Below are 18,546 nucleotides of genomic sequence, written 5' to 3'. Positions count from 1 at the left end.
TTAACAGCCTAAATTTTCAGAAGTGACTAGTAATTTTGTGTGTAGAGCCTTCTGAGTAGGAGGGCCCTTTAAGGATACCAGAAATCAAGCAAAAAGAACGAGGAGTACTTGTGGCACCTTAGAGACTAACAAATTTATTTGAGCGTAAGCTTTCACTTCATCGGATGCATGCAGTGGAAAATACAGTAGGAAGATATATATACACAGAGAACTTGGAAGAATGGGTGTTGCTATACCAACTATAACAAGAGGCAATCGATTAAGGTGAGCTATTATCAGCAGGAGAAAAAAAAACGTTTGTAGCGATAATGAGGATGGCCCTTTCCAACAGTTGATAAGAAGGTATGAGTAACAGTAGGGGAAAAAATTAACATGGGGAAATAGTTTTTACTTTGTGTAATGACCCATCCACTCCGAGTCTTTATTCAAGCCTAATTTAATGGTGTCCAGTTTGCAAATTAATTCCAATTCTGTAGCTGATGTGATTAGATCCTCTGATGGTGTCCTGTCCTGTAGTAGGTGACTTGACGAAACAGATTGACAGATCCAGAAGAGTACCCAGAAGTCACCTACTACAGAACAGGCCCAACAAAGAAAGTAACAGAACGCCACTAGCCGTCACCTTCAGCCCCCAACTGAAACCTCTCCAGCGCATTATCAAGGATCTACAACATATCCTGAAGTCCGATCCCTCACTCTCACAGATCTTGGGAGGCCAGTCCTCTCTTACAGACAGCCTCCAACCTAAAGCAAATACACCTCTACCCCAATATAACGCAACCCGATATAACACAAATTTGTGTTATAACGCGGTAAAGCAGCGGCTTGGGGGGGGGCGGGGCTGCGCTTTCCAGTGGATCAAAGCAAGTTCGATATAACGCATTTTCTCCTATAACGCGGTAAGATTTTTTGGCTCCCGAGGACAGTGTTATATCGAGGTAGAGGGGTACTCACCAGTAACCACACACCACACATCAAAAAACACTAACCCAGGAACCTATCCTTGCAACAAAGCCTGTTGCCAACTCTGTTCACATATCTATTCAGGGGACACCATCATAGGACCTAATCACATCAGCCACAGTATCAGAGGCTCGTTCACCTATACATCTACCAATGTGATATATGCCATCATCTGCCAGCAATGCCCCTCTGCCATGTACATTGGCCAGACTGGACAGTCTCTATGCAAAAGAATAGATGGACACAAATCAGACGTTAAGAATTATAACATTCAAAAACCAGTCGGAGAACACTTCAACCTCCCTGGCCACTCAATTACAGACCTCAAAGTCGCAATACTCCAACAAAAGAACTTCAAAAACAGACTCCAATGAGAAACTGCAGAATTGGAATTAATTTGCAAACTGGACAGCGTTAAATTAGGCTTGAATAAAGACTCGGAGTGGATGGGTCATTACACAAAGTAAAAACTATTTCCCCATGACGATTTTCCCCCTACTGTTACTCACACCTTCTTGTCAACAGTTGGAAATGGGCCATCCTGATTATCACTACAAAAGTTTTTTTTCTCTTGCTAATAGCCACTTTAATTGATTACTCTCATTATAGTTGGTATAGCAACACCCATTTTTTCATGTTCTCTGTGTATATATATCTTCCTACTGTATTTTCCACTGCATGCATCCAATGAAGTGGGTTTTAGCCCACGAAAGCTCATGCTCAAATAAATTTGTTAGTCTCTAAGGTGCCACAACGACTCATTCTTTTTGCTGATACAGACTAACACGGCTACCACTCTGAAACCAGAAATCAAGGCATCAGAAGCAAGTAGTCACTCTTGAACATGTTTATTAGCTTGTACTTGTGCTTTTTCAATACTTGAAATTCTTTGGTAGTGTATTTAACAACTACTACTTATATTCTCAGGCATTAGACTGGATTTATCCCATTTTTTTCACTATACTGTTTGTTTAATCAGAATAAAGTGTTATTGTGACACCTACATTTTATTTATTTACAAGCAAAAATCCAACTGGATAGCTCAGTGGTTCGAGCATCGGCCTGCTAAATTCGGGATTGTGAGTTCAATCCTTAAGGGGGACATTTAGGGATCTGGGGCAAAAATCTGTCTGGGGATTGGTCCTGCTTTGAGCAGGGGGTTGGACTAGACCTCCTGAGGTCCCTTTTCTATGAAAACTGGCATGTCTGATATTTTATTAATAATAATATTCATTGTAATGCCTAAAGGCATTTTGAGGCATACATGGTTCATGGAAAATTTCATCTCCAATGACTTATCTTTCCAGAGCCATTGATTAAAATAATCAAAAGCTTTCATTTAGATGTGGAAAGTTATGTAATTTTGTAAAAACATATGGAATTCAAAAAGTGCATTAATCTATTAAACTGCTTGACTTTATTTGACTTTAGATCCAGGAAAGATGGCTAGAGGATAACCTTACATTAAGAAAAAGAAATGAAGATCTAAAAGAAGTTGAAGAAGAACGAAAACAACATTTGAAGGAGATGGGGGAAATGAAAGTTCCACAACTGAAAAAGTAGGGTTACCTTATCTTTTTTTTTTTTTTTTACAAATAACTTCTTAAATGTTAAACAGGAGTTTTCAAGAAGTTGACCACATCTTAACAGAGAATTGTTTCATGGACCACCTTTCCTTCCACTCACACAGACCACTTCTCCTCCAAGTTCATGCTTGTGTTAAATCCCTGTGTCAACTATAGCATAAGATAATTGCTTAAATTAAAAGGTGACGCTAATTAAAAGAACCTTAAATATTTTCCTGTCTTTTTGTGTGTCATTTAGTAGTGGGAATTAAGAGGAAGGCCAGCAAATTTTTGTTGTTTTGATCAGCAAATATTCCAGAAACCATGGCTTTGAGGGCTGCTGCTTTACAAAATCTCCAAAGGTCCAATCCTACAAACACTTCTTACATGAGTGAAGTTACGTATGTGCATGAGTCCATTTGATGTTGGTGGGACTCCTCATGCGAGTAGTCACTCACACGTGTGTTCGCAGGATCAAACCCCAGTGTAATCGTATATACTTTGAGACTACTGTGGCAACCAATCCTGCAAGTAGCATTTCAGATAGAATTATAAAATAACAATATTATCACTTTTATTTTCTTTTATATACCACATCTAATGCAGCTTAATATTTTATGAGCAGTGTATCTTTTCTGATAGTTTTGTAATATGAAATTTAAAACGTCATGTATGATTGTTGAATTTTAAAAAATGTAGCTGGGAGAGTGTCTTTGCCCTCTTTCTTGTTGCTGCACATTGAATGGTTTCAGTGATTTTTCCCTCATAATTCCAAACAATGTGTGGGGAATTAATTCTCTTCTCCAAACAAGAATATCTTGTCTTCATGTCTTTTTTTCGTGCTCAATCCCGTTTGTATTAAAGCCCATGGCAGATCTTCCATTTATTTCAGCAATTTTGGTATTAATCCTTTGGATTGTAAATTCTTTGGGGCAGTAGCTATTTTTTATATTTGTTTGTACAGTGCCAAATACAGTATTGGCACCTATCAAATTATCAAAATAATAATCTTGTTGCTGAGCAGCAGCATGAATAATTAGGCCCCTAATATCAGACTAGTTATTTTATATATTTCTAGCATTCCAGCCTCCAACATCGGTAATTTGTTTTCTCTTAACTAGATAATGGCTTTAAGTTTATTCTGTAAACAAATTTTATGAAAAATGTTTTCTCACTTTTTGCCAATAGTAAATATACTTCCATAGTACGCCTCCAACTTTCAGACCAATAAACATACTTTAGGCCTGGTGGATTAATTTCTAGTACTTAAGTTTGTATACAAAGTGTTACTTTCTGGCACAAATAGGGAAGTAGGGCTGTTTTTTAAAGACTTCTTTGTGTATGAAGCCTTAAATGCAGAACAGTTTATATACTTTGATTCTTCTCTTACTTGACAGTGAAAGACAACGTCTGGAGGAGAAAATAGAGGATTTGAAAAGAAATCACAGTTTGGCATTAGGTCGGCAGCGTGGATTTGAGGAAGAGATCATTCGGTTTAAGAAAGAGCTTCGAGAATCTCAGTTCAAAGATGCTGAGGAAAAGTACAGAGAAATGATGATTGTTATGCGAACAACAGAGCTGGTAAACAGGGACCTAGACATGTACTACAAGGCACTTGATAAGTGAGTATTTTAATATGACGAAGCTCCCTAAATGTTTAGAGACTGTTTTACATTTAGCAACATCGCACACCTCTCTTATTGAGCCTAAAGCTAAAATAATTTTTGAAATGCAATATTATCTTTTGCAGTGAAAACTATGCCACTAAAGCTGACTTATCATGTGTAGCTATTGGGAAAAAAAGTCTGATCAATATTCTTTTCTCCCAAGATATAATTTTAAAAAGATATTGTCAAGCCCAAGGTTGATTGGGTCAAAATTGGTTAGGTTTTGATCAAAGCAAATTCGTCGGTGTTATAAAAATAAATTATTCATATAATAGCCCAACACTTAGGAACAACATTACAAACCATTGGGTGAACACTACTGGAAAGGGAGGAGTTTTGGTATGGAAACAGCTTTCAATTTCAAGCTTTCTAGGATAAATTCAAAATAGTGAGTAAATTAATTCTTAAAAATTCTTGAAAAATAACATGATTCTTTCCCTGATATAAAATCAGTTATTTAAGTTTAAAGTTCCTATAGAAATGTGGGGTATTTTTTTTAAAATGGTTCTATAATATTTATCCTGAAAACTTGCAACCAGACCACCTTTATATCTAGAAGATAGGATGAAGATGGCTGCATTTTCTTAAAACAAATTTTATTAATGAAGAAAATAATTCAGCACATTGCACAAGATTGGAACCATAAAAATGTCCCCAGAAGTTAAGGTATATCTGTCATCATGTCATCCACTCCATTTCCATGTATGCAATACAACTGAACCAGTTAAATCATAAATCAGTAACAAAATTGTCTTCCTAACCCTCTCAAACCCATTTCATTCCCAGTTCTTTGGAGAAACTCTTTGGGTCTAGATGTACAAGTTGGGAGGTATGAGAGAAGATTCATATAGTTATACTCAGCAAAACTGTCCAGTGAATGAACTTAAATGATAACACAGGATCATTCTGTTGGCCTTTTGTGTAGAATCCTCTCCATGCTATGAAACCCTCTTTCATGGGGTTCTCCAGGGCAGCTACTGGCAGAGGAAACCCAGGCAGCACAATTCCCTAGCAGCAGAGTTGTTTGGAAGCCAGAGGAGGATCCAAAGATGGTGTGGAAACACAGGGTCTCCATGCAGATTGTCCTGTTCTCCTATGGATCCTTTCCCACATAAAGGAATTTTTAGGAAACTGTGTAAGGGGAGTCACACACCGTTTTCATTTTCTTATCACTCCCTCTGATCATTGACATGCCGCCCAGTTTTTTTTTGGCGGGGGGGGGGAACTCTTGGCTCAGTAAAGATACATAAGGTTATAACTCTGTCTTACGGATAATCAGGAATTTATTTCTGCAGTTTTTCTCTCATATAGCCCCAAAAGACAAAAAGTCCAAAATAACAGTGATGAGCGCGGTGGAATCTATTTAGGTATTTGGATACCAAACTCATTTTTCTCTTCTGTATAAGTTCCTGTACTACCCTCATTACCATAGTATCTTAGCACTAAGCAATATGATTAGCATTTGTCACAAGTGGTTTGCTCTCTCTAACTCTCGTACTCTAACACTCTAACTCAAGTGGAGAAATGTGTGTGCAGTGTAGTGTATTGACTTGCAGGGGTTTGAGGTTTTTTTAATGTTTTCTGTTAGAGAAGAAAAGATTGAACAAGTGTTCCTCAGAGTAGAATGTGATGGGGTTTGTGATGGTCCTTACTTCCTGTGGGAGCTCATTCTAGTCTCAGACTGACCTCCTCAAGAAAGACTTTTCTCTTGCACAGAAGATCTTTCCCTTCTGGCAGAATGCTCCATTGTCCCCAAGAAGCAGAACTGTTGACCACAGTCTTCATTCCAAAGCCTTAGTTAATCTTTTCTATATGCTCAGCTGGCCTAGGCTATTGAGCATCTTGCAGATAAGGATTGAAGAACTTCGTATTGATATTCTATGGGAAACCAGCATAGAGAGTGGAGAACAGGTTACACATGCTTGTGGTAGCCCATACTTCTGAAGAGATGTGATGAAGCATTCTGTAGTAGTTGGAGTTTCCTAAGGGCTGATGGCTTCATGCCCAGGGTCTGTGTTAAATGAATGATAAAGATAAAGTAAGCTGTTGGGGACAGTTTTTCCTCCATAATTTTTTTTAAAAGCAATAAACTAGTTTTTCTTCAGTAAAGGTATTCTACATGTTTATTTTACGATGGAATTTAAACTACAACAAATGTTCTTTAGTGTCTTTCGTATTTTGCAAAGATTTAGAGAGAGAGAGCACAGTTTGGGTCTGATGGCATGCTACTTAACATATTATAGTAAATTATCACAATCATAATAGTCTTTTATTGATGCACTGCAGGCATATAAACATTAGTCGTCCATTGATAATGACTTAACCAGAGATGCTTAGAGATTGTGATGAACAAGGATTAAAATTTAAATTTATTACAGTCGCATTCAGTACATTTTACCTTGTGTTTTTCTGCAGTGTTCAAAGGTTGATTTTCAGTGAAAGTGTACTTTCTTTACATGTAGATTTTTTCAGAATACTAAATTAGTATAATAGAAGTAATTTTATTACTAAAAAATTAATTTCAATTAAAGATTTGTTAATATTCCACTGTAAGCTTCTCCAAAATTCATTAAATAGTGAGTGTTGAAATGTAGTGTGCAACCTTGCACACTAAATTTTAACCTTTCAACCTAAATGGATGTGCTTTCCAGGAATTCCCCTGCAGTTTTCCCTTTTAGAGTTCAGAACTCACTTGCATAGTGTAGATTCTATTGTGTGTCTGTTTAAGGCAATACAGGAAATCCAGTCATGTAATTTCAAGAAAAAACAGATAAGCATCACTTATTGGTAATCTACAATAATCAGTGAGAAGAAATGTTGCCTCTAATGGTCAGAGTTTGAAATCTCTACATGTAGGCTGGGAAAACCAGCGTTTTGTATGCACTTTTGTGCTGTCAAGGTTTCGCTGTGAGATTAATTCTTCTTTATATAGTTTTATTGTTTTGAAATTTAAAGATTGGTAATAAATATTTATGAGTAACAAATTCCTAAGTCCTTGAGAATGTTTTTAAGTTTTTTTCCCTTCATTCATGCTTAGCAATTCCTTTTAATGGCATTGGGAATTTTGTATATCCCAGCAAGAGGTAGAGAAAGAATGTTCCTCTTGATGGACAGGTGGGAAAAATTTATTTTTTTAAATAGTGCATTTTATTGCCCCAGTTTAAAAAAGGAAAAAAGAAACTTTCATGTAAATGACGTGAGCCAGCAATCTACTTCTATTTCCATGTTCTTATCTGATATTATAGCAAAACACCAGGTTGAGCACTGCTTTCTGTTTAAAGGTCAACTCAAAAAATGCATCTTTCCTTCAGTGCTTACTTCTTGCAGGTCTTGGTTCAGTGTCAAAAAGAGAGATGATTGAACATAAAAAACCTACGTTTGATATTATTAGATGGATGATTAAAATAAAATATAGGATTAATAAAGTCCTTATGTCAGTTTTACTACTGTAGGACAAGGTGGGTGGAATTTATTTCCAAATTATTGAAACAGTATTCTTGGTAGAGTCAGAAGGGAGGGAAGAGTCCCCTACACTTTGTAATCAAGAAGATACTATTCCATCTCCCCTCAGTACTTGCTACCTTCAAAGCCCAGCATATTATTGACTTGACTTCTTGACTGCAGAGTGAGTGCCTGAGTTGACTTTTCAAGCCTAACCCCTTCAAAAAATTAAAGGGGCAAAAACGTTCCTTTTTCTAGTTAAAAGGGAGAAAAAGAGCACACCTTTCCATATACATGTCAACCAGAGACCTACGTTTATTTTTTATCCTTTTTTTACTATTAATACAAAAGCCTTCCCACCATAAGAATGATGCTCACTAATCTGACATTCCCTTCCCCCCCCCCAATAAACTCCTACCAACAATGTCTAAAAAACCAAAGGAAAAAACCCACCCACCTACTCCAAGCAGAGGTTTTACCTTGAAAAGGGAACCATGCCAGAGATTACATTAAATCTACTAGAAACTTTGCTTTTGCCATTTGTTTTTACTTTGTAGGTACTCAGATACTATGCTGATGGGCAACAATATAAAACACCAAGATAGATAGATACTTGCAAAATCTCTTAAATTACTTCAGGTTTTAAAATATACTATAAGACAACACAAAGATAAGAAAAAATAAATAATAGTGTGAATTAAGAAATGCTTGATACAAAAGACTGTTTGCTCAAAAGTTGACAGAGGGAAGTATTGGACTACAACTTTTCTCTTTGAGGAAAATTATTAGCATTTATAAGAGATTGTACATTAAATACACTGTTTAGTTTAGGGGAAGGTTCAGTGCTCTGGGAGCCAAAAGATGAGGAGTTCAGATATTACCTCTTCCATTTCCTGCTGTTTAAACGTCTGGGCATTTCATAGCCTTACTAGTAACATCAGACTAGATTATCATAATGGTCTTTCACGGCCTTAACATTTATGAATGTATGAAATATATATCTAAATTGAACCTCTTTTTTAGAAAAAAGCATGTGCTGCCAAGGTTTGCTTCTCCATCCTTATGAGATAGAAACCAAAGCAAACAAGTATCTATCCAGTTTTAAATATTTTTCTAGCCCCCCCTAACATTAGTGATTTTCCAGTCTTGTCCAAAAGAATGAGAATTTGTCAGAATAAAAGGAGATGACTGAGTTAACATTTTTTGTTTCTATAGCAACCATGTTTTCATATTTATTTTAATTTGCATGGTTTTATAGTTTTTAATATACACTTCGGCTGGGCTAAGAGGCAGGGATGGTGAACCAACCATCATGTACTGGTATAGGGTTGTTTGCTCATTGCACTGTAGTCAGTACCTACAAGTTTGCCTAGTGACTGAGCCATAATTTTAAACTCTACAGTGCACACCGAATGTAGCCCAAGCTTCAAATGTTCTTTGATTGTGGTAAGTTACATGATGTTCATTAGTCTCTTGCCAGATCTTACTCACTTCTAAACGGATTCTATTTTATTTGTGTTTTTAAAAATGAAGGCATATTTGTGCTTTTAAATTTGATAAAGATGGACATTTTTAGTGAAGGAAGACAAAATTATTACAAGGTTCACTTGCAAGACTGACAGATCCCTAAATGTGACTTAAAATACCATTCTGTTTGCACATGGTGTCATTCCTCACTCTGCTAGTCTGCTTTGTTTTTGTATATAGGCAAGCTGTCAAAATATATAAAATTTCTCTGAGTGCATCAAAAGTAGGACTCTGGCAAATTTCAGTACCTGGAATAAATGGATAGAATGAGGCAGGAGGTATGACAACATGTATCTGCACACTCTGTCACATGCATATGTGTGCCTGCGAAGCAAGACATGGCTAAGAAGTCTTTTTCTGGAAGTTTCTAAGGCCACCATCCTTGATGATATCCCTGTCCCTTCCTGTTGTGCCTAAGTATTGCCTACGTTTGCAAATCAATGCATAAGAATTACCTGTGTGCTTCAATACACCTTTACCCCATTATAACGCCACACAAATTTGGATATAACGCGGTAAAGAGGCGCTCCGGGGGGGGCAAGGCTGCACGCTCCAGCGGATCAAATGAAGTTTGATATAACGTGGTTTCACCTATAATTCAGTAAGATGTTTTGGCTCCCAAGGACAGTGTTTTATCGAGGTAGAGGTGTATTTAGAAATATTGATTGAGATTTTCAAAGTCCAGGATATTTGAAATGCAGATTTTACCTGTGAATTCTGATTACATTACAAGTTTGTAACCCTGTTCTTCAGTGAATGATTGCACATCTAAGAGTTTGTCTACATAGGAAATTACTGTGCTTTAAGTGAGGGTGTGAAGCTACAGTATTACTAGTTTGCTGTGTGGTACCATCTCATGCAAACATAGCCACAGCGCAGTAAAAGTCCTGGAATGTGGTGGCTTAGTGTACTGCTGCGTGGCAAGCTGGTGTGCTATAGATTTACATCCTGGATTGCCATGCAGTAAAGTGCCATGTAGACAAGCCCTAACAAGAGCAGACAAAGAATTTTGTTTCTATTGCTCCAACAACTCTCAAGATGAAAATATGTTAACATTAAAAAAATAAAAAGGGTGCGTAAGAGAGGGAATATCTACTTGTTTGTAATGTATTTGTTGTATAGATATTTCTACTACACTCACCCACTATACATTACTATTTTAAAGATAATTTGCGTACCAACTGTTTGCTTAGAAGACAAAGAAGAAAAAGTGGTGCTTGCTCCAAGGAGCTTGCAATCAGCTGCAGTACACAGTTACACCCAAACTAAATGGACTGTTCCCCCCCCCCTTTCTTAGAGCAATAATGACATTTCACAGCATGAAAATGGAAGAAATCAACAAAATCATTCGTGATCTTTGGCGAAGCACCTACAGAGGGCAAGGTACATTATTTTTTGTAGTTTCAGTTTATCAGTCTCCAGGTGCTGTCTAGTATAGAATGGTCTATAATAAAAACCGTGTACTCAAAATATAAAAAGCTAAGATCTCAAATTAGAGAAAGTGCCATTCTTCAAAATCTGCATCTGTCCCCCTTTAAAATGTGAGCAGATTGTAGTAATAATAAAGAATTATGTGGTTAACCAGGATTTGGTTTAACCAGAAATAATTCATTCTCTTCCCATGTTTTCCAAAGTTCAGACATCCTTCCAAAGAAAAAACTTGTGCCAATTAAGCACGCTTCTTTAGTTTTCCCTATTTGGATAAATTAACCTACCAATGTCAAAAATTAATCTGTTGGCACGAGTGTTCTGAATATTGTTTGTATAATTATATTGCCTACAGTAACACTGTCTCTCCTTTCCCAGCTCTGTTTAACTATTGCACATTTTATGACCTCACTGTCTCAATCCATTGTTTTAAAACATGTTTTTATAATGAAATTGCATTTTCTTCCCATGTTAGATATTGACTATATAGAAATTCGTTCTGATGCAGATGAAAATGTTTCAGCATCTGATAAAAGGAGGAGCTACAATTATAGGGTAGTAATGATAAAAGGGGATACTGCTCTGGACATGCGAGGGAGATGCAGTGCTGGGCAAAAGGTATGTTACAGCATTTTATTTAAATACACATTCAAGGAACAAGAAGTCTGTGAGAGGTTTGGAGGATTGGGAGAATAGGCATACTCTGGATCTTTAGAAGTGAAGATAAGGAAAGGAAAAACGGCCCCAAAATTAATTTGAGTGATGCAAAATATGTCTAGCTGCTCCATGGCACTGATGCATTGAAAGGATATTCTATGAATAGATGCATACAGTGTTATCACCCTGGTGTGGGAAATGCTCTCAAATTAATCTCTTGCTGAAAGCAATTCTATCCTTTTTTTAAATAAAAATTGCACACAGTATCTTTTGAGGAAAATCTAAGACTTTTGCCAGACAGCAGTGTAAAAGATAAAACAAAAATACTGTTGCAGTAGCCTAGGATGGTCCTTTGTAAATGAGAGTGAATGAGAGATTTCTTCTTAGCCATTTTCTGAGAACTAGTTCATCAGGAAATATACCTGCATATATGGTCACTGAAAAGTATCCTTTAGTAGAGTATACCCCTGTTACAGTTCCCATGATGTGTTTATAATTTTTACTTGGTCATAAGGTCACATGAGAACCTAATCAGTCAGGCTTAGTAACATAGTATTAGCCTGAGTAGTGGCAATTCAAGTGTCTCAACTTTAGAAAAATAATTAGTGGTTCAGTAACCCAAAAAGGGGCCGGGTCCACTAAGATTTGCACATAGATCTCAACCATCCAGTGTCAAAAGGTGTGAGAATGGATCAAAATAAATGTGATCACCTAAATAAAGACTCTGTTGTAATGCATTCTTACACAGATGCAGAATTAAGGTTCCTGAGACGCACTTAATTCTGTTATTTCCTAAGTTTTTAGTATTCCACTTTCCAACCTTCACAACATTCTTTTAGCATAGATTTTTTTGAATTAATTGTTTAATTTAAATTAGATTTTTTTCATTTAGTTCTGTCTGTTAACAGTGAATGGATCTGTTAATAGACATTTACAAACATCTGGCATGTTGTCTTTTAACTCTAAAGCCTGCTGCTTCTTTTTCTTGGGGCATGGCTACACTTGCAGATGTAGAGCACTGTGAGTTAAACCAGCCCTCGGAGACCACAGCAGGGAAAGCGCTGCCATGTGTTCACACTGTCAACTGCAAGCGCAGTGGCGTGGCCACATTTGCGGCACTTGCAGTGGCATTGGGAGCGGTGCATTATGGGCAGCTATCCCACAGAGCACCTCTTCCGATTCTAGGGAAGGGGACAGAGGCCAGGCATTCTGAGTCCTGCCCCAGTGCTCCATGATGCATCACTTCGCATCCACATTTGGTGCCATCTTTCAACATTTCTTGTATTGAGCGTTTTGTCTTCCCTTTTTGGTCTGCGGGAATGGATCCTGAACTTGTGAGGAATATGCTGATGGGTCTTGCCAGCATGTCACAAATTGCAGTCGAGTTATTCCTTAAGCTATAAAGTGACAGTGATGAGTCAGATGATGATGTCGACTTATGTAACACATATGACACGAGCTTGCTTGTGGCATTCACGGACATGCTCACCACAGTGGGACGCCGCTTTTGGGCTCGGGAAACAAACACTGAGTGGTGGGATCACATCATCATGCAAGTCTGGGATGACGAGCAGTGGCTGCAGAACTTTCGGATGAGCAAAGCCACTTTCATGGGATTGTGTGATGAGCTTGCCCCCACCCTGAGGCACAAGGACGCAAGATTGAGAGCTGCCCTGCCAGTGGAGAAGCGGGTGGCTATTGCAATCTGGAAGCTGGCAATTCCAGACAGCTACTGATCAGTCACTAAAGAGTTTGGAGTGGGAAAGTCGACCATTGGAATTGCGTTGATGCAAGTTTGCAGGGCTTGTGGATCACCATGAGTGTTTCAGGGACATTAATGCAGGCTGGTCCGGAAAGGTGCATGACGCATGCATCTTTAACAACCCGGGCCTGTTCAGGAAGCTGCAAGCCAGGACTTTCTTCCCAGACCAGGAGATCACTGTAGGGGAAGTTGAAATGCCCATTGTGATCCTTGGAGACCTGCTTACCCTCTAATGCCGTGGCTCATGAAACCCTACACAAGGAGCCTTAACAGCAGCAAGGAGCGGTTCAACAACAGGCTGAGTCGGTGCAGAATGACTGTTGTGTGTGCTTTTGGCTGTTTAAAGGGCCACTGGCACTGTCTGTATGTGAAGCTGGACCTGGCCGATGACAACATCCCCACGGTTATAGCCGCGTGCTGTACCCTCTATAACATTTGTGAAGGGAAGGGTGAAAGCTTCACTCAGGCATGGACCTCGGAGCTTCAACACCTGGAGGCCAAAATTTGAACAGACAGAGAATCAGGGCTATTACAGGCACCCAGCGTGGGACTGTAAGGATTAGGGATGCCTTGAGGGAGTAATTTGATGCTGAAAGCCAATGCTAGTAGACATCTGTGTTTGCTACGTATGATGCATTGATTTGCAGTGTCTGTTGCTTTCCTGGGCTACAGTATCTTTTACTTAATGCAGTAAAGAATGTTTTCAGAGCCAAAAAATTCATTTATTGAAAAGAAACACGACTGCTTGGGAAACAGACAGGTGTGTCATGCCCTTTACCGTGTAGGAGGAGGGAAGGTGGCAGGTTGGGGAATGAGACAATCACAGATTTGCATATGTCCTATTATCATACTCAGCCTTCCTGTCTGGAGTGCCGTGCAATGAGTGCTGCACTTCAGGCTGGCTAAAATGCATGGTGATGGGGGTTGAGTGCACTGGGTAAGGGTCGTAGTTTGCAGGGCTGGGTGCTGAAGCTACAGGTGTTGGAGGCAGCTGGTGGTGATAAGAACCCAGATGTTGGGGAAAGTGGGTTGGTGGTAGGGTGACCAGACAGCAAGTGTGAAAAATTGGGATGAGGATGGGGGTAATAGGAGCCTATATAAGAAAAAAACCCAAAAATTGGGACTGTCCCTATAAAATCAGGTCACCCTAGTTGGCTGTGACATGGGAGCACAAGGGAAAGAGTTTTGGGACAAGGGCTGTAGGGGGCGGCAGGCATGGATGTACCCTGTCTGCATTGCTACGAGCGCCTGTATCGATTCCGCTTGGCACTCCATGATGCTTAGCAGCCGCTCCGTGGTTTGGTGCCGGCGATCTGCATTCTGCTGACGAAGCCTCCTTTCAGTCTCCTGCCACTCCTGCACTTTTTGATTTTCATTAACGGATTGCTGCATGAAGTCATGCAGCAGGTCCTCTTTGCTTGTTCGTGGACGATTTGAAGTCTTTCAGCTTCAAAATCTCAAAGTTTCTTTGAAGTCTTTCGGCCATTGATAACAAGGATGGCTGGGATCTCAAAGTTGCATCTGTAAAGCCAAAATGCAACACTTAACAGAGGCAGCATTGTTCACACCAGACAGAGCAATGATTAGGCTGTACTTAAAGACAAGTACAGTGTACACAGTAGCAGAAATTGCCCGTCCCAAAGCAAGCGCACATAACCCACAGGAGCCCCAAAATGGTGAGTAAGCAGAGGGGTAAGGAGGACTGATTGTTTCATGTACTGTCCTCTGGGGTTCTGTGCCTTGGGGAAAGCCAACAGCTGCAGGGGGCCCCTATAATGAACACTGTCCACACATTTTCCACAGGATGAGTTCGTCCTGCAAGATATCTTGCTGCTGAGGGTGACCTGGGAAGCAAGGGAGGGTCTTCTACTACAATGCGGCTTCCGCGTTGGCCCTTATACAGCTTGCCTGTGTGCAGCAATGGTCCCCCCGCCCATCAGGGCACAGTGGCAGGACATGTTAGCCTTACTGGGACAAGGAGCACAGTAGCTCTGCCAAGGAACCTGCGCAAGCAGATTGCCCAGTTTCTGCATGAGACCTTTGAAGAGATGACTGAGGCCGATTACTGCAATGTGAGAGAGCACATCAATGCCCTAATGCACATCTAGGCATGCATGCAGCCCTAACCCTGCAACCCTCCTAGCCCCAAGAGCCCGCACCGAACAACTACCTTCCCAAAATAAAAGCCACCTACCGGGCACCTCCTCTGCTGTTCTTCCCCAAGCACCATCCATTGCGACTGGCTACCTTCCTCCTGGCTTGAAAAGAGCTCCTGGCTGCATGCATCTAGGGATGCCAGGCTGTCCCCCTCCTTCTCAGCACCCTCGCTCCCGCTTTCCTCCTCCTGCCTTGTTGAACTCTGTGCTGCTACGGTCTCTGAAGTGTCCATGGTGGTCTATGGAGTGGAGGTGGGGTCGCCCCCAAGTATCGCATCCAGCTCTTTGTAGAAACGGCAGGTCGTGGGGGCAGCATCGGAGCTGCAGTTTGCCCCCCTTGCTTTGTGGTGGGCATTCCGCAGCTCCTTCACTTTAACCGTGCACTGCTGTGCGTCCTGGTCATGGCCCCTTTCCATCATGTCCCTTGATATCTGCCTGAAGGTATCGTAATTCCTACGGCTGTAGCACAGCTGGAACTGGACAGCTTCCTCCCCTCAAACACTGATAAGGTCCAGCACCTCACCATTGGGGATCGCCTGGTGCGTGGAGGCATGGTCACCTGGAAAGATGCATTGAGAGCACTCCACACCTTGCTTAGCAAACAGGAAAGGGAATTTCAAAATTCCCAGATAATTTAAAGGGCGGGTCTGACGGCAGGGCAGTAGAGTTCAAAGTGATGACCAGAGTGGCTAGAACAGGCATTGTGGGACGCTTCTGGAGGCCAATCAGAATGCATTAATAGACCAGGGTGTCCACACTGGCGCCGCGGTGCTCCAGCCAGGGCGCAGCAAGCATTATGCTTATCGTGGAGGTGGATTATCAGGGGTGCTCCAGCCACAGAGTCCAGGCGTTCTTTGTACCTTGCCAGTGTGGACACCTCAGTTAGGGCGGCCAGGGATGACTTAATGTGCTCTAACTTGCAAGTGTAGCCAAGTCCTTGGTGTTATAAATTGAACAGTTATGTACATTGGTGCTTTCTATTCACATACTGAAGAGTGAGTTTTTATTTTCTTTCAGGTGCTTGCTTCCCTCATTATTCGTCTTGCTCTGGCAGAAACGTTCTGTCTCAACTGTGGCATTCTTGCACTGGATGAGCCTACCACCAATCTTGATCGAGAGAACATTGAGTCTCTTGCACATGCTCTGGTGGAGTAAGTGACTTTGGCTTTCATTGGGAGTCTTTGGGATGGATGTCTTCTGAGTTTTAATAGACTTGAGAAAGGTGGATTCTTTGTTATAAATAGATTTGGTTGTACACTACTGTGTCTTCATTGACATATACAGTTTTAAGTGAGAACAGAATCAGGTCCAGCATTTGCAGTAGTTTTGCCACTGGTTAGAATTAATTTTGCCCAATGGCTTGCTAATTCTGTACGTCTCTTACCATATTTTGGGCAGGAAGAGCTTTAGATTCCTGCTGCTTTGTTGGGAAGGGAAGAGAAGAGAAGCACTGTATCAGTTTTCTTTCATTTTACACATAGCCAAGAAGTAACATGAACATTAGCTGTTAGATTGTTTGACAGTTTATGCTCCTTGTCTTGGTGCATCCACATTAGGGCTACCACAGGAACAGTGAAGAGCTTTTCAATCATGCAGTTAATATGGGTCACAGCTCTTTATTATTTTATCCTTGCTAAGAGTTCACTACATCTTTGATACTCAGAGCCTAAGAGTATGAACTTTGAAGCATTTTACTAATGGGCAGATTCATTAGCTGACAGAAGGAGAGCCTGCATTTGTTTCCAATACATTCCTGTTTTTGCCCAAGTAGTTAATCACATTTTCTTATATATCAAAAATTAAATTAAAAATGAAGAGATAATAATTAGGAAGATACCTTTTTTATTGAATACAGTATTGATTAGAATATTGCATTAATGTTATTTTAGAGTTTTTTATTTTGTGTATTTGCAAGTTATGTAAAGTTAGCACGCAACTTCCATAAAAGTGTCCTAAACTTCAACTCTTTCATAGGATAATAAAAAGCCGCTCACAACAGCGCAACTTTCAGCTTCTTGTCATAACACATGATGAAGATTTTGTGGAGCTTTTGGGCCGTTCTGAATATGTGGAGAAATTCTACAGGATAAAGAAGAATATTGACCAATGTTCTGAGATTGTGAAGTGCAGTGTCAGTTCCTTAGGATCCTATGCTCATTAGAACTTTCAAATAATTTTGTATTGTAGGATGACTCAGTAACACAGCAAAAATTAAGATATTGGATATGAAAAAAGGAACTATATTTTCTGACACTGAAAAATAATATAGTTTAATGTTTAAATTCTAGTTAAGTAGTATCAAACTATTGTATTGTTAAACTCTGCATCTTCAAAAAAATCTAAAAGATACGCATTTCTGTGCTTGTTTTAAATATAAATACAAAAATATGGATGATTTTGAATTATTACAAAATGCTTAGATAGCACTATAAATGTACCTGGTGCTTTAAAAATATAAATAAAGGCATGTTCTTCGAGTATGTGTCAGCATGGATTCCACTGAAGGTGCACATGTGTCTCATGCATGCAAGGTCAGATTCTTTTAAATAGCAGCGTCTGTTAGGGATGTATATGTGCCCTGTGCCACATAAGGGGCAGAGTGTCCCACCATCCCTCAGTTCCTTCTAACTGCCTATGGTAGCAAGACCAACAAGTCTCCGATCTTCTACTTTTCAGAGCTTCAAGCTTGTCTTTTTTCAGTTAAATTGAAGAAGAAATTTTATCTTCACCCTTCTTCTATGTTTTCTTTGATTGGATGTCCCCCATTTCTCCCCCGAAGGGGAGGGGAGGAGAGAGAGACACACACACACACACACCCTTGAACAAGATTCACACACACACTTGAACAGCAGGGCAAGATTCTGTATGCCAACATGGTTGACTCTAAACCATCAGAGTTCAAATCCTGCCCATCCTGTGATGGACTCATTCCCCTCAGTGATTGATACAACCTGTGACTCTTCTGCCTGGAGAGAGCCACATTCTGGACAGGTGTTTGGTGTGCAGGTGTGTTTTTCTCCAGAATCTGCATGTCAGGGACATTCAACTCAAGTTACACGTGCTCAAGGAACCAATGTGGGCATGCTTGAGCAGATGTCCATTTTAGACCCAAAGGAACTGTCAACAAGGTGGAGCCAAAAGAGCAAGCATCAGTCAGCACTCCAGTTCCAGGTATAGAACTATCAAGCCCTGTTAGCAAAATATAACATTTCTCACCTGGGAGAGGGTCACTCCCTTCCTGTTAGAGATCTCTGACAGGAGAACAACAGGGAGGAGTTGCAAGAAATCATTAGAGTGCCAAATGGTTGCTAGAATGTCACCGCGGGCAGCCATGGACATATCCAGCACAGTCACAGAGTTGATGGCTGTGGCCATCATGA

General features: G+C 40.0%; 1 protein-coding gene across 2 annotated transcripts in view; it reads left to right on the top strand.

Moving 5' to 3' along the window:
- RAD50 (RAD50 double strand break repair protein) overlaps positions 1-17,637 on the top strand; it is a 45,466-nt gene extending 27,829 nt beyond the window's left edge. For both annotated transcript variants that reach the window (XM_045027651.1, XM_045027652.1), the window contains exons 21-26: positions 2,395-2,522; positions 3,926-4,150; positions 10,461-10,546; positions 11,067-11,209; positions 16,184-16,317; positions 17,141-17,637. In XM_045027651.1, coding sequence (XP_044883586.1) covers positions 2,395-2,522; positions 3,926-4,150; positions 10,461-10,546; positions 11,067-11,209; positions 16,184-16,317; positions 17,141-17,327 — 903 coding nt within the window. In that variant the 3' untranslated portion in view covers positions 17,328-17,637. The remainder of the gene's footprint in view (positions 1-2,394; positions 2,523-3,925; positions 4,151-10,460; positions 10,547-11,066; positions 11,210-16,183; positions 16,318-17,140) is intronic.
- The last annotated feature ends 909 nt before the right edge of the window (positions 17,638-18,546 follow it).

Source organism: Mauremys mutica, chromosome 8 (assembly GCF_020497125.1).
Source record: "Mauremys mutica isolate MM-2020 ecotype Southern chromosome 8, ASM2049712v1, whole genome shotgun sequence".
Taxonomy (NCBI): domain Eukaryota; kingdom Metazoa; phylum Chordata; order Testudines; family Geoemydidae; genus Mauremys; species Mauremys mutica.
Note: the sequence above shows the minus strand (reverse complement) of the source record. Positions and strands in the feature narration are given on the sequence as shown.